We start from the raw sequence: 14,758 nt of genomic DNA on the forward strand, positions 1-14,758 counted from the left end.
AGTGTGAGCTCCTCCTTCGGTCCTCTTGAGAGGTTTTAACCTCGACGAGGACTGGAACACATCAGAGGACAGTATCGGCTCTCTCCTGTCAGGTGGCACGGTCAGCCCCACCCAGACAACCGTCACGGGGCGGCAGATGTTTCGCCTATAGTACGAGTTTCGTAACCCTCCTCGGGAAAACGTATTCTCCAGACGGTAAAGTTTTCCTAGACTCGGAGTGGCCATCACCGCAGGTTGATGGCTGCCCGTAACTCGCTTCTCTGACTGCCAGTTCCGCTGGCAAGGCGAGCGAGAGCGTCCAATCTTCCTCCCACATTCCCTCTCTTCCTATGGCTGCGACGGGAAAGGGAGGAATCCTGCTGAGCATTCTCCGAAGGATTCCGTGTTGGGGATTGCGTTCTTGGAGGGACCTTCGGGAGGACCACCACCCGATGATCGTCTAAACGAAATTCGGGCGGGGTTTCACCAAGTGCTTAAAATTCTTTGGAATTTCTAGCACTCTCCGAGTGTTTTGGTCTTCTATGATCTGCAGACACTTGGGCAAAACCACGGTCCAGAGTGGGCGAGACGAGAATTCCTTATAATTGTTACTACGATAATCGGGAATCTTGCCTAATGCTTGAATTCCTGGAATGTCTAGCGTTCGAAGGAAGCACTGCTGCTGAAGGAATATCTCAGGAGGGGCTCAGCCTGGATGGACCTGACGGTCTGTCGCCTCAGTAGGCGGTCAACCCTGGGATAGAGAAGAATGGGCAATAACAGTCAATCCTCCACTTTTTTTTTTTTCCTTTACTTCTTGGTTATACCAGAATGAAACAAGGAAATAGGAGGAATTCAGTGGAGTTTACTCTTCGGAATTCGAACCCAAGAGACTATGTTTTTGGTTCAATCCTAGGATTTTACTGAACATACGTCAGTCCGTTCAGGATGGATAGCACCGAGAGTTTGAATGCTTCTCCAGTTCTACTGTTTTGGGAATATCCAGTTTGGCTTGAACTAGTCGTCTTCGTATCCTGTTTTCATCGTAAAAGTCTTCCTTCGGGAAAACTTCACCTTCGCTCTCTTCTATAGGGAAGGAGATCGGTTTCCAGTTCTTATTCTTGTTCCTCGAATGGAAGAGAATTTAGGCTGAAGGTCTGTGTACAGGAACCTACAAATATACTACGTATATTTCTCTCGCGACATGCTTCTGTTATCAGTTGAATTGTCCGAGGTGTAGGCACATACTGTAGTTGACCCTACGGGTTGTGACCGAGACGAATAGTATCTTCTTAATTGCACTACAACTCGGGAGTGCCTTGCAAGCCTCCCAAGAGTTACTAGTTTTGATTTTGAGATGCTAGTGGTATTGTTTACAACAACACCACAGCGTTTGCATTCACCGAAATCCGTTTCAGTTAAAATGCAAATGCTTGAGCATATTTTCTTGCACTTGATGGTTCTGGCCGAATGCATTTCTTCATGGAATGGATTACCTGGCAACTCAGGATGACAAGTGAACGAGAGCTAGTGGTGTCCGGGCTGCCTGCCAGCCCTGCCTGCCGTAGACAGTCCTGCTGGCTCTCCGAGATAGTTCAGTCGGGTTTTGTTTCTCCTCCTCTGCGATGATTGACCACCAAATCGAATCTCTGCCCGGCAATCACAGACTTAGGCCTCTGGTTGGCTGGAATTCTCGCATACGTGTATGACCATCTCTCCTGCATCGCCTTTTGCCATTGCAAAATTTTCAGACAGAGATATCTCACTAGACTCATTATCATCTTTCTGTTTACCTCACGGTAACAGAAGTCTGTAGCCTAGTTTTCCGCTTCATCGCACCTGCCGCTGCGATGATGACACAGAATGATTTCTCCAGACATCTGAGTTTGTCTTCTAAATACATCGCGTAATTCGTAGGTGTGCAATTATTCTTTGTTCACCCCGAATTGTAGATGAATAAAGGAAGACTTAGCGTGTTCCCCACCCAGCCAGCTCTACTTCCAAGTAATAGAAATGTCCTCCCTAATCCAGCCCTTGAGAAGTGGTTCTTCAGGCAGTACAATCCCTGTGTTTTCATTACTGGAAGGAGGTCCGCTTTCATTGCAAACTCCAACTTCTCACCGAACAGCAATGAAATAGCGGTTTAACATTTTCAGTCCTCTGTAAAACAACAGGGATTAAAGCTGTCTTCACTGGATGGTGTCATCGACGGGACTTTTTCTACGTTCAGAATCTTGAGAGTTAACTTCTCTCGATTCAGCTGTGAAGACGAAGGTCCGCATTCACCTTAGTCTTTCACTGGCATATAGTATTGTTTCTCCTTAGTTGAGATTCAACTACTATGAGAACTTCAGTCTTACCATCAGGGACCTCAGTCTCTAGAAGGCAATTGACTTTCGTCTGGGCGCATTCCTTGAGAGAATCACCATCTCGTCTCCCAACAAGATAGACGATTTGTATGGTTTCTCGGCATGACCCTTCAAAAGGCGAGTGTCATGTTACTACGTCTCGGATGCATGACTGCTCGCCTCACACCGAGCGCAGTTAGTCGGTAGCTGTTGAAGAGTCCGAGACCGTCATGAGCTACGCTGTGGACTTTGTATTGGTTGATCCAGATCAGTCATTACTTTGTCCTATTGGCGTGTTCCTTACCCATAAGGATCGACACCCACCATGGAGTGTCAGTATCTTTATCCGCTGCGGAATATTACGAGACTGTGAGAGACTTCTCTGCAGTTGGATAGTCCAGTGGATGGGTACTTGTCATCACTCCGAAGAATATGTCAGACAGGAAGATAGGCGAGGTCATTGCGACCTTATTTATCTTTGCCTTCGGGCCTGCCCACAGGTCCTTGGAACTTCATTTTCTTGGACCAATGGTGGATGCTTGCAGGTTGTGTTTGCTTACCTTTCAAGAGGACAAGTTGCATCTCGCCTATGGTGTGCTGTTCTAGAGGTAAGAAGGATGCGGGAGTGACTGGCCTCTCACCTTCCCCACCTCGTCCTTCCACTCCTTCCTTTGGGTTGAGAATAGGACTCGAACTTACACTGGGTGGTCGGACGATTGATGCGGTAAGCTTATACATAAAGCATCCTTTTTATGTTTCTTATCAGAATCATAGAAGCAATCCCACTCCTTCCTCTAGCAAGGGGAGGAAGGAGACTGACAATAATGCAAACCCTTCCCAGAACTTTGCATTAATGTCTCCGACTCTAAATATTCTTCACAGCCCATTTTCGGATGAGTTACGATTCCTCACTCATTTCGAAAAGGTCCAGAAGTCTGACTCTTGATCATGTAGTTCCTATACTCCGATCAAGTTGTCAGAGGCAGGGCACTCCTCCTCGCTCTTACGACCAGGAGGAGTTGCTGAAGTGTGTAGAACTCCATTCAGTTATAGAGGCTCACTCAGATTCCTCCCACCAATCAGTGAGTCTTCCTTATGTTATGGACCGAGGGTTTGTATTTCGTGTAGGAACAAATCACAATTTTTGGAAGTAAATTGTATTTTTCCTAACTAGACAAACCTGAGGTCCTTTACATACATGCCCACCTCATGCCACCCCTCAATCTGAACCTGGGCCAAAAGGCAAAGTGGAGTGTTTACATCCAGGCAGGCTAGCCTACCCGCCTGCCACACGGTAGTTACTGCCTAACCACCATATGTGGTGCAATTTTATGCCAGAATTATGCTAATACATTTGAACTAAAACACTTAAAATAAAACTTAAAAAAGTCAACTTTACTCATGAAGAAAAAACATTATTCACACTTTACTGATCGTTTGTCATGCCACTGTGGGTATTTATATTCACAGAATTTATCATTCCTTAGTTGGGTTCAAACTTAGCAATCAACTCATTTGTTAGTGCTGCTTTTGAGGCAATTTCACAATAAAGATATATATATATTAACTGTGGCTGTGTATGAAATTGAGGAATTTTCTGCACTTTATTTAGTGAAAATACATTCTAAAATTGTACTGGAACCCTAAGTATGATAGAATTTATGCTAAGCTCCAATTCTTGGGTCAAATTATGGTAAAAAACATGAAATTAAGCTACATTTGGTAACACTGGATGACGCCAACTAGCGGTGGCTGGCGGAAAGAGTTTTGTTTACAAACATCATATGATCTGGGGGGTTGGAATCTGGTTTTTTGTATGAACACCGATACAAAGTTTATTGGAAATTTAGTGGCGAAATCCGATTATGTCGAGTTCTAATACGGTCGTGAGCCGGGGCTCTACTGTACTAATTTTGAAATATCAATATTGATGAATAATGTATTAGTAAGTTTATTAAGATTAAATTATATCACATAATAATAATAATAATCTCTCTCTCTTTCTTACAGAGATGTATGTTTTTTGTATGATAAATAAATGATTTACTAATTTTCAAATATTAATAATGTAAAGAGCAATCAATTCATTAAAGAAAGTACTAAAGTGAATTAGTAAGATTTTAGTTTATAAATTTAAAAAATTATGTAAGAATGAAGAAAATCCCAGTCTTCATGCATCTTTCTTTCGAACTCCAGGTCCAAGCAGAGGTCCAACAGCTGTCAAATATATCAAGTAATGTGACAGGAGGGGAGGGAGTGTGTTTCTCTCTCTCTCTCTCTCTCCCTCTCTACTGAGATGAGAGATTTTCATGGTACAGGTATGTATAATATGTTTATTAATATTTTCAAATAATATTAATAATAATAATAATAATAATAATAATAATAATAATAATAATAATAATAATAATTACAAAAATCACATGTGAAAGTATTTTTCCGAAATACTACGATAATATCTCTCTCTCTCTCTCTCTCTCTCTCCTCTCTTCTCTATCCTCTCTCTCTCTCTCGTCTCTCTCTCTCTCTCTCTCTCTCTCTCACAAAGATGTATGGTTCTTCTGTGATAAATAAATGATTTACTTATTTCCAAATATCAGTATTAATATAAACAGCATTATCAATTCATTAAAGAAAATACTAAAGTGAATTAGCAAGATTTTAGTTTATAAATAAAAAAATTGTGTAATGAAAGAAAATCCATTTTACCCCCATCTTGCCTTTGAACTCCAGGTAGCCAAGCTGTTGACTGGGGTCCAACAGCTGTCAAATATATCAAGTAATGTGACAGGAGGGGGAGTGTGTTGCCAACTCAAGATCATGTAAATTTTCTCTTTCTCTCTCTCGCTCTCTCTCTCTTACTGAGATGAGAGAATTTCTATGGTACATGTGTATGTTTATTAATATTTTCGCATAATAATAATGATACAACTAATTTCAAAATTCATATGTGATAGTATTTTAAAGAAATACAATAATGTATCCATCTCACTTTTAAATAAGAATAACCTTCTTCTCTCTCTCTCTCTCTCTCTCTCTCTCTCTCTCTCTCTCTCTCTCTCTCTCTCTCTCTCTCTCTCTCTCTCTTTTGCCACACGAGATAGGTATGTCATAGTGGTAACTCTCGCTCTCTGTTTATGGTAAAATCATAATATACTGTACTAGTTTTGAAATACTATTAAGTTTAATGAGATTAAACAACACTCTCTCTCTCCTCTCTCCTCCTCTCTCCTCTTCTCTCATCTCATCTGATCTTCTCTCTCTCTTACTTAAGTATGTTTGTTTTCCAGTTTAAACTAATGATTTACCTTATAACTAATTTTCAAATATTAATAATATTAATTAAAAATAGCGATTCCTAGCCTTTTTATTCACTTGGAGGAAGGTGGGCGGGGGAGTAAATGACAGTTTGATATACAAATTGGTGGAGGGGGAGTCCAGTCTAGGAGTTATTCTCTCTCTCTCTCTCTCTCTCTCTCTCTCTCTCTCTCTCTCTCTCTCTCTCTCTCTCCATTATTATTTTCTTTGTCTCAGAAATAATTAATAATTTCACTCTTGATGGTCAGATATATGATGTTGCCATTCAATGCTCTCTCTCTCTCTCTCTCTCTCTCTCTCTCTCTCTCTCTCTCTCTCTCTCTCTCTCTCTCTCTCTCTCTCTCTGTGTGTTAATGGCTGTAGGTATATATTTTTAATGGTAAAATGTTTAAGATGACTTTAAAATGATATTAATAATATAACAGTAATAGGGTAGTAATTTTAGGTATATTTGAAGTAGAATGTTATTTAAGGTATACATTTGGTATCTGAACTTTCAAGATAGGCAGTTGTAAGCATTTTTAGTGGTTTTAACTTTTTGCGGGTTTTAACTATTCACGGGGGTGTCTGGTACACATCCCCCACGAATACGGGAAATACTGTAAATGACATTTGTAGCTTAATGCTTGTATACATATGTACATACATACAGTCAACCCCCCCACCCCATTCACAGTTCTGGATTCGCAGATTTCTCTGTGAAACATATGCACATTATTTAAAGAAAATTCACCTATTCACAGGAATTTTTGTCAAGAAATATTCACTGATTACTGTATTTTTGCATAATTTTTTCGCCTATATGCAATTTTGTGCTAAAACTATAGAAATACTCAGGTATAAGTCTTTTTAGAGGGATTTTAAGTATTTGTAGATTTTAGGTATGTGCGGGGGTTTGTGGCACACATCCCCTGCTAAAATTGGGGCTGTCTATATATACATATATCCATGCATATCTACTATACTGCATATATGTACATATTATTATATAATAACATATATAGTACATACTCGCATAAAACATGTCATGTAGTATGAAGAGATGGGCCATCAAAGTACTTGAAACAAATTAGCCTTGACATGTAAGATAATGGAAAAGACACAATAAGATGTATTCCGCTTGCTTGAATTAAGGAAGCCTACAACTGCTGTATATTTCCTATGTGTGTGTAATGTTCAGAGTAATTTTAGGGAGAGGGAAGGCTTTTTGGAAGAAAAACAAGAATGTAGAAAATTCAAAGACAGGCTGGAAAACAGGGGCATCAGAATCACATAAATTTATTTCTTGGACAAGAAAGGGGGGGACTAAAGAATTATGCCATTGACTGAGTGAGAAGTGATGGAAAGTTTTCCAAATATCAAAGGCTCATGAATGTAGGTGTCGCAAACAAATGGCATACAGTGCATGAGTCCTGTACTTCTAAAATGTTACAAAACTTTGAGACATTGATTCTGTTGCAAGTACTGTACTTAAGTAGTAATTTGTGATTTAACACATAAAGGATATTTGATCATGACTACTGCTACTTTTATTTTTAGAAACCAGTGTGCATACTGAAAAGTATACTGTACAAGCATTACTAATTTTTCTATATCTTTCCATTACAGTCTGCTGGGAAACAGTTAAACTTTGCTGCTGTTGCAATTGTGGCCATGGTTTTGGTATTCATTTGGATAGTTGCATCTAATAAATTTCCTTCAGATGATTTTCAGTTCAGGAAAACTGAGTAAGTGAGTTTTGCATGTTTTTCATAATTAAAATAACACTTTTTCTCCTGACGTGGTAAAGTCAGGACTTCCCTTTTTAGTGCAACCACTATTTTCAACTGGATTGGGAAATTTGATAATACTATATCTTTATTATGGTGTTTTGTAGGTGTCCCATATGTCTGGGATGGTAGAACCAGTACAGTAATTAATATTTTTTTTAGCAGGAACCTGCATTCATCGGCTTCGGATTTTGTGATAAGTAGTGTTCGTTCAATTAATTAACCTTCTCTATACAACTAGACTGATTAATTTAATAATATGCTATGAAAGAGAAGCAAAGCTGTGATAATCTTGGGGAATAGGGGAGGTTCCATCTCTTGTCTTTCCTGCACTTTCTTGCCTTCTTGGGGTTTGTGAGTTTTCTCAGGATTGTCTTTCAAGGTTTCCTGTGAATAATCCCTTCACTCTCCTCTGGGACTAGAATTTGGTATGAGCTTTCTGGTTAGTTATGAAGTTTGTGACAAACTTTAAGTGAGACTTCTATGGATAATGTAGTTCAGTTCCCTTCCTGTTGGCCAGCTTCCACTTAGGCAGCTTTTGCATGCATGATCATGTGTGTATGCTCCTCTGCCCCTTCTGTCTTGTCCTCTTCCTTCTCTTGGTTGTTGTGCTAGAGACTCTGATTTGGCAGTCTCTTTCTAGGTCTTTGGCAATCTGTCTCTTCAGTCTCCGGTTATGAGTCAAATGCACGACAGTAAAGTAGGAGTAGGAACAGTTTCAGCCCTTGCTCTTCCTCCTGTCGTTGAATTCTTCCTTGCTGCTCTTTTCATCATCTGTCCCAGTACATTTATGGATTGCTACTGTGTAATTTGGCAGTTGTTCTTTTGGGTGATTCTCTGGAATTCCCTGGGGTGTTCCTTCTGTAGAGAGAGCACTAGTCTTGCTCTCCTTGGAGTTCAAGTCTGTATAACACGATCCCTCACTCATGTCTGTCTTTAGGCTCCTTATTAAAAATTATTGTGTTAAGGTGCGTATCGATTCTCATTATGGCGTAAGCTTCCGTACTGGCAGCAGAATTGTAAACCCAGAACACTCCAATATTAGAAACCACCCCAAAATCTGTAAAACACATTGATAATAAAGACTTCTGCATTTTAGGCCATACCACCAATCGGCAAGACCTTATTCTGGAAGTTCTCTTTATTAAACAACTTGTTCCGTAGTTGAACACCCATACGTCCTCCTCCCCTCTGTATTTGTCTTGACTTGTGTTGTTTATTTATGTTTTTATATTTACGTTCAGTTTGACGCTGTCACTCCTCTAGGTCGGTCCTCAACCTCTTGTTCTGTAACTCTGTTTGCTGCTGCTTTCAATTTTTGTCAATTTCTGTTTATTGTATGTTCATTTATCTTTCATTTTAATGTATGTCCTTTTAAATAAATTTAATTCCTTTAATTTTGATGTGTATATTTCATACACTTTTAAGGAATAATTTGTAGCTTTTACATTTCTGAAATGTTAATTTATAGTTTGTTCATGAATCTTACCTGCCAGATATATATATAGCTGTATTCTCCGAAGTCGGACAGAATTTCAAAACTCCCGGCACACGCAGTGGTCGGCCAGGTGGTAGTACCCATTCCCGCCGCTGGGAGGCGGGCGTAAGGAACCATTCCCATTTTCTGTCAGATATTTTCTGTCGCCGGTGCAGACAACAAGTGTTTTCTGCACCTCCGTCATTCGGAATTTTGGGAAACGTCTTTTGGTCACTTGAGTATCCCGATTGATTTTTGGTTATTTGATTAGGATCGGTGGTTAGGCATACGCTAATTGTGGATTGTTTTTATTTTGGCTTGATTTTTCCTTAAACTTACGATGTCTGGATCTAGTTCGACTAGACCAGAGTATGTTGTGTGGAAGAATGCAAGGTTAGGCTACCGAAAACTTCGGTAGACCCTCATACAGTGTGCGCGAATTGTAGGAAACATGTTTGTATGTTTGATGAGCGCTGCAACGAGTGTGAAAATATGTCTGATTCTGCGTGGAAGGCTTATGAATCATAGGTACGTAAACTAGAACGTGATAGTGTAAGGAGGTCTTCCTCCAGGCGTGTAACACAAGTTACCCGTCCAGTAGAATTTATCCCTCCAAAGACCTGTGATGCCTTCGGGCCCTACAATAGTGTCTTTGGAGGGTAATACCCTATCTGTGATTCTTAAATCTTTGCGTAGCCTGGAATCATGTTTGCATTGGAAAGTTATAGTAGTGTAGTGAAGTATAGTGATAATGCCATGAGTGTTCATTCTATCGCGCAAGCGTATAATTTCTCATTGACAAAACCACTACGCGTGATGGCTCTCCTACCTCGGTGAGGCAGAATGTAGTAGGGAGGTAGCTGTCCAAGTGTCTAAAATACTCTACGTTTATTCATAAAACTTCCAGTCAGATATATGTATATATATATCTGCCGGGTAAAGGTGAACAAGCGATGTTGTATCATAGTAATATTTATTTTTGCCCTTACGTCATATTACTATCAAACGGTTGTATGGTTCAATTTAAGTTATATACTCATACCATAGTTACTCCTACGGAGGACAACCGAGAGTACGATTATTCTTATTACATTTAATCGGTTCTCCCTGCAACTATTCAGGGTTGCTGGTTTCCCTATTTTTAAACATTTAAGGTATTGTTATGACAATACCAAGTTAGCCTTTATATTTAGCAAATTCAGTTTCGCTTAAATATACCAGTTTGATGGATTTTGGTTTCTGCTCTATAATGATAGTAAACCTATTCATTCGTAGAATGGTGTAGGTGGCAACTCAGGCAGAGCAGTGCGAGAACGACGAACGTTCTCTGAGTCTGCTGTCACTAATGCGTAATGCTAGTGCTCGGATTCCATCTGATTGTCCTGCTATGCGCAGTAGGTTACGTCTCTCTCTCTCCTGCGGGATTGACGGACTAACCGTATTTCTACCCTACAATCACAGCCTTAGCCTCGGGTTGAGGGGAATTCTAGCATACATGGCTGAACATCTTAACTTTGCGAGAATTTTTTCGAGAAAAAAAAAAAAAAATAAATATAAATAAATAATATAAATATAAATATATATATATGTGTATGTAGTATGTGTATATATATGTATGTGTGTATATATATATATATATATATATATATATATATATATATGTATAGATATATATGTGTAAATGTATGTGTGTGTGTATGTATACTATATATATTATGATTAGACTTTTTTCGGTTCTGTTTACCGCATGGTAACAGAATTCTGTCCGAGTCTACAGCGGCATAGCACACATGATTTCCCTCGAAACAAGAATGATGTGCAAGAGATGCAGTCAATTAGCTCGCCGAGACGTCCCTTGCTCGATTATGAAGGGACTCCTTCCGCTGCCAAATACGACAGCGCCGAGCGCGACGCTCGGCAGGACGCTTAATATGGACGCACAAACGTAATGCTTCTTCAGACATTCGCCGAGAATCAGAGAATAGTAATGGATCTTCAGGAGGAGACTTTTAGGAAAAACAAATGAACAATCCTTCTACAGTGTCTTCAAATTACTCCTGTTTAAGGTGAAACGCAGCCTTATTAGGGAAGGAAACATGCTCGGTGAGGGAATGAATGAATTGCAGGGGACCATTTCCCTCGCTGGGAAGAAGTTTTTTTCCACCTGAATAGACTGAAACTTTCCCACCACCCTCCAGTTTTTTCCTGCAGAAAAACTGGAATAGCATAGATGATCTAGAAATGATTCTGAACATCTCTCATAGTCAAGATTCGTCTATAGGTGATGTCATGGCTCATAATCTCATAGAATTGAATCTTGAAAGATTACTTTAGTCTTCGGAGACGTTCCTCACCCCGCGCAGGGAGGTATTGGAACTCTCGGAGGGTCTCGCTCCCTCTGAGGAGAACGAAGACGCTATAGGTCGCACAGGCAGCCGTCGTCTTTGGTTCCTCGGAGGGGACGCTTCTCGTCCGTTAGCTCCTTCTGCTTTGCAGTCGTCTCCTGGGCAATTGATGACTTTCCGCAGAAAAGAGAGCTAAGATGTATGATGTATGGTCTCAGGGAGGGGTACGCTTCACGTCCTCTCTCTTTTCTACTGTGTTGCGATCTTCACCGGAGAGGACGTCTTCCGATGAGTATGCTTTTGAGCGCTCGGTCGCTCCTAAGATATATCCTTGGCGGTCCATGTGAGAAGGAGGGATGGGCTTCCCCTTCGCCCACTCGTCCTTCTCCAAAGGATCAGCCTTTTGCCTGAGAAGGAATGTTCTCCATCGAAAAGGATGATTGTGTCTTTGCAACAACAACTTGTTTTGTTGATTGCAGTGAGAAAGGCAAAGCCACATTGCGAGAGGAAGGATGATAGGCTGCCAATCAAGAGTACAGGCATCCCTTCTCCTCTTCCTCGTTCCGCTCTTTCGCCAGTTGCCTTGCTCTCTAGATTTCATGCAGCTCTCCAGAGGTTGTCTAGAGAGCACGGTTTACCATCTTCCCGAACGTGTGTCAGTTGAGAAGAAGAAGGAGGTCTTGGTTCGATGGCTTCGAGCCTCTTTTGAAGAATAGTTTCAGCCTGCGGCCCCTCAGTCTCCTCCTTCGCAATTGTTATCTTCGAAGGACGACTGGGCACATTCATGCCATCCACTCAAACGCGGTGTCTGAAAGGATTTTTCAAACAACTTAATCGTTGGTGAAGTCCCTGGAACTACTGATCGTTGAATTTCGAAAAAGTCAACATCTGATACCCAAACCCAATCCATCGTGTATACTGGGGTAATTCAGATGGATTCAGTGGCTTTCGAGCTTTTCCGTCCCAGGGACGTCAGCAGCAAGGCTTAGACAAAGTGTTTATGCCCCTTCCTAAAGGAAAGGAAAATTCCGTGCTCGGTGAGGGAATGGATGAGTCTTAACTGGGGACCATTTCCTCGCTGGAGAAGTTTGTTTCCTTGGGGAGCTGCAACCCTCAGACCGTTACAATTTTTTTTCTCAATTACACCTTGGAAAGAAAAAACAAGAATCTACACATGATCTTTGAAATTTCAGAAGAGGTAAAAACATCACTTGAAATGTTGGCTAGATCCAGTGTAGCTGTCGGAGGGGCGTGTCTCTCAAGCTTCAGAGCCCCGACCTTAGTGTTGTTCTCCGACGCGTCCACCACGGGATGGGGAGCATCATTAGGGGAAAGAAGTGGCAGGCACCTGGAGAGGGGAACAGGTGTCCTGGCACATAAACCTAAAGGAAATGGCAGCCATCTTTTTAGCTCTCCAGTTTTCCAAGAAAAGTCTCTCGTCGAATAGTCCAAGTCAACTCAGACAACACCACAGCTCTGGCGTACTTGAAGAAGTAGGGAGGAACACAGTCTCAGTCCCTTTTTGCTCTGGCAAAGGAGATCTTGCTGTGTGGGCAAGGGCACTGGACGTCATGAATTCCTTTACGAATTTGGTAGCATGAGTAGAGAATGTCTGGGCAGATCTCCTCAGCAGACGAGGTCAACTTCTGCCAACCGAGTAGACTCTGCATCAGGAGTATGCCAAGAGCTGTGGGGTTATGGGGACGTCCGCTCGTGGATATCTTTGCGACGTCCAGAACGAAGAGGCTTCCACTGTACTGCTCCCGAGTACTCGACCCAGCTGCAGTGACGATAGACACACTTCTCTGGGACTGGACGGGGATGGACCTGTACGCCTTTCCCCCGTTCAAGATCTTAGGGGGAGTCATGAGAAGTTTGCGGTGTCGGAAGGGACGAGAATGACTTTGTTCGCCCCGTTCTGGCCTGCGAGAGAGTGGTTCACAGAGGTCATGGCCTTTGCAGTAGACTTCCCGAGGACGCTTCCAGTAAGGACAGATCTACTCAGACAGCCCCACTTCGAGAGGTACCACAGAAGCCTCTTCGCTCTGAGTCTGACTGCATTCAGACTATCCAAAAGTTGGCCAGAGCGAGAGGCTTCTATACGTCAATGGCGAAAGCTATCGCCAGTGCAAGAAGAGCGTTTTCCAACGCAGTGTACATCGAAGTGGATAGTCTTCAGGAGTTGGTGCAAGAAGAACGGCATTTTCCTCCACCACGACCTGTGAGCCAGATTGCTGACTTCCTTTTCTGAGAAGGGATCTAAAACTTGCAGTCTCTACAATCAAGGGTTATAAGAGTGTGCTTTTAGTTGTCTTTAGGCACAGAGGCCTGGACTTGGCGGACAACAGAGACCTTCACGATCTCTTGAGATCTTTCGAAACGATGAAGGTTCAACAACCCGAGTTGCCGTCTTGGAACTTGGATGTAGTTCTGAAGTTCCTCATGTCCAGTCCATTCGAACCTATGCATGAAGTGCGAGCTTTTATGATTCTTCTTGGTTCCATACAATATGTCATAAAGGACATATGAGCTGTCACTTACGGGAGGGATGCATTCTTGTGTTGACCTCACGTTACACGCAAGGATGTCAATTCAACCTACAAGAGATCCTTTTCTCTTGGTTTGCTCGTGTCTGCGGATACGTTGCTGGGATAGGGGAGAGCGACACTGATCCTTAACTAGTGAGTTAATTTTTAGTTTAACTCTTTTTAAAATTAAGCGCTAACCCTCGTGTTAGGATCAGGTAATCGGGATCGGTGTTGTGCTCCTTAATTATGCTAATAGGCATAGGTATATGGTCATATGAGTGGGTTAGCACCCATTGACAAATGCAGTTAGGCTTTGCCGAGTAAGTGGATAAGACCCACCCATCGGCAAACCCACAAGAACTCTTACCCATAGGTCACATCCTCCGCTGAGGCTCTTGAGACGAAGCAGACTCCTAAGCAATAGATAGGAAGTCAACCTCCGTCTGAAAAGATAGGAACCAAGGTTTTATAAGAGGTCTTGATAAACTTGTGGTGTTTGGTCAGGAGCCAAGGTTACCAGTCAAAGAATGCTTTGGCTTTTTCTTGAGGGGCACCATCAAGGAGTGCATTCATCCTGTCAAGACAGTGATATGAAAGTGTTGAAGGTGAATGCGCATGGACTGAGGGCTATTTCTACGTCGGTAGCCTTCCAAAAGAACATGGCCACTCAATGACTTGAATGCCACATTTTGGGCGTAGTAATTCAGTGTTTGCCTCTCACTACCTTCGGGAGGTGAGGATTACATACGATAAACTGCTACTCTTTGGGCCCATATGTCGCAGCAGACAATATATTGGGGACAGAGAGTAGCACTCTTCCTATCTTTTGTTTTAGAAAATAATATGTTTTAGTTTGGACTTTTAACAATTTTATTTCTTTTTATTTTTTATTTTTTATTATGGTTTATGTAGGTGTTTAGTTTTTTGTGGTCTTGGGTAGGCCGCCTTAGGCGGCCTTCCCTCCATTAGCCTTGGTTTTACCGAAGTTTAACCA

At 41.7% G+C, this 14,758-nt stretch overlaps 1 protein-coding gene across 5 annotated transcripts in view; it reads left to right on the forward strand.

Moving 5' to 3' along the window:
- Window positions 1-14,758, forward strand: part of LOC135197889 (alpha-(1,3)-fucosyltransferase C-like) — a 148,964-nt gene that overhangs the window by 7,494 nt on the left and 126,712 nt on the right. For 4 of the 5 annotated variants that reach the window (XM_064225103.1, XM_064225101.1, XM_064225102.1 and 1 more), the window contains exon 2: window positions 7,254-7,372. The exons of the other annotated variant lie outside the window; for it this stretch is intronic. In XM_064225103.1, the coding sequence (XP_064081173.1) occupies window positions 7,299-7,372 (74 nt within the window). In that variant the 5' untranslated portion in view covers window positions 7,254-7,298. The remainder of the gene's footprint in view (window positions 1-7,253; window positions 7,373-14,758) is intronic. 5 annotated transcript variants of the gene reach the window in all.

This window comes from Macrobrachium nipponense, chromosome 21, assembly GCF_015104395.2.
Source record: "Macrobrachium nipponense isolate FS-2020 chromosome 21, ASM1510439v2, whole genome shotgun sequence".
Taxonomy (NCBI): Eukaryota; Metazoa; Arthropoda; class Malacostraca; order Decapoda; family Palaemonidae; genus Macrobrachium; species Macrobrachium nipponense.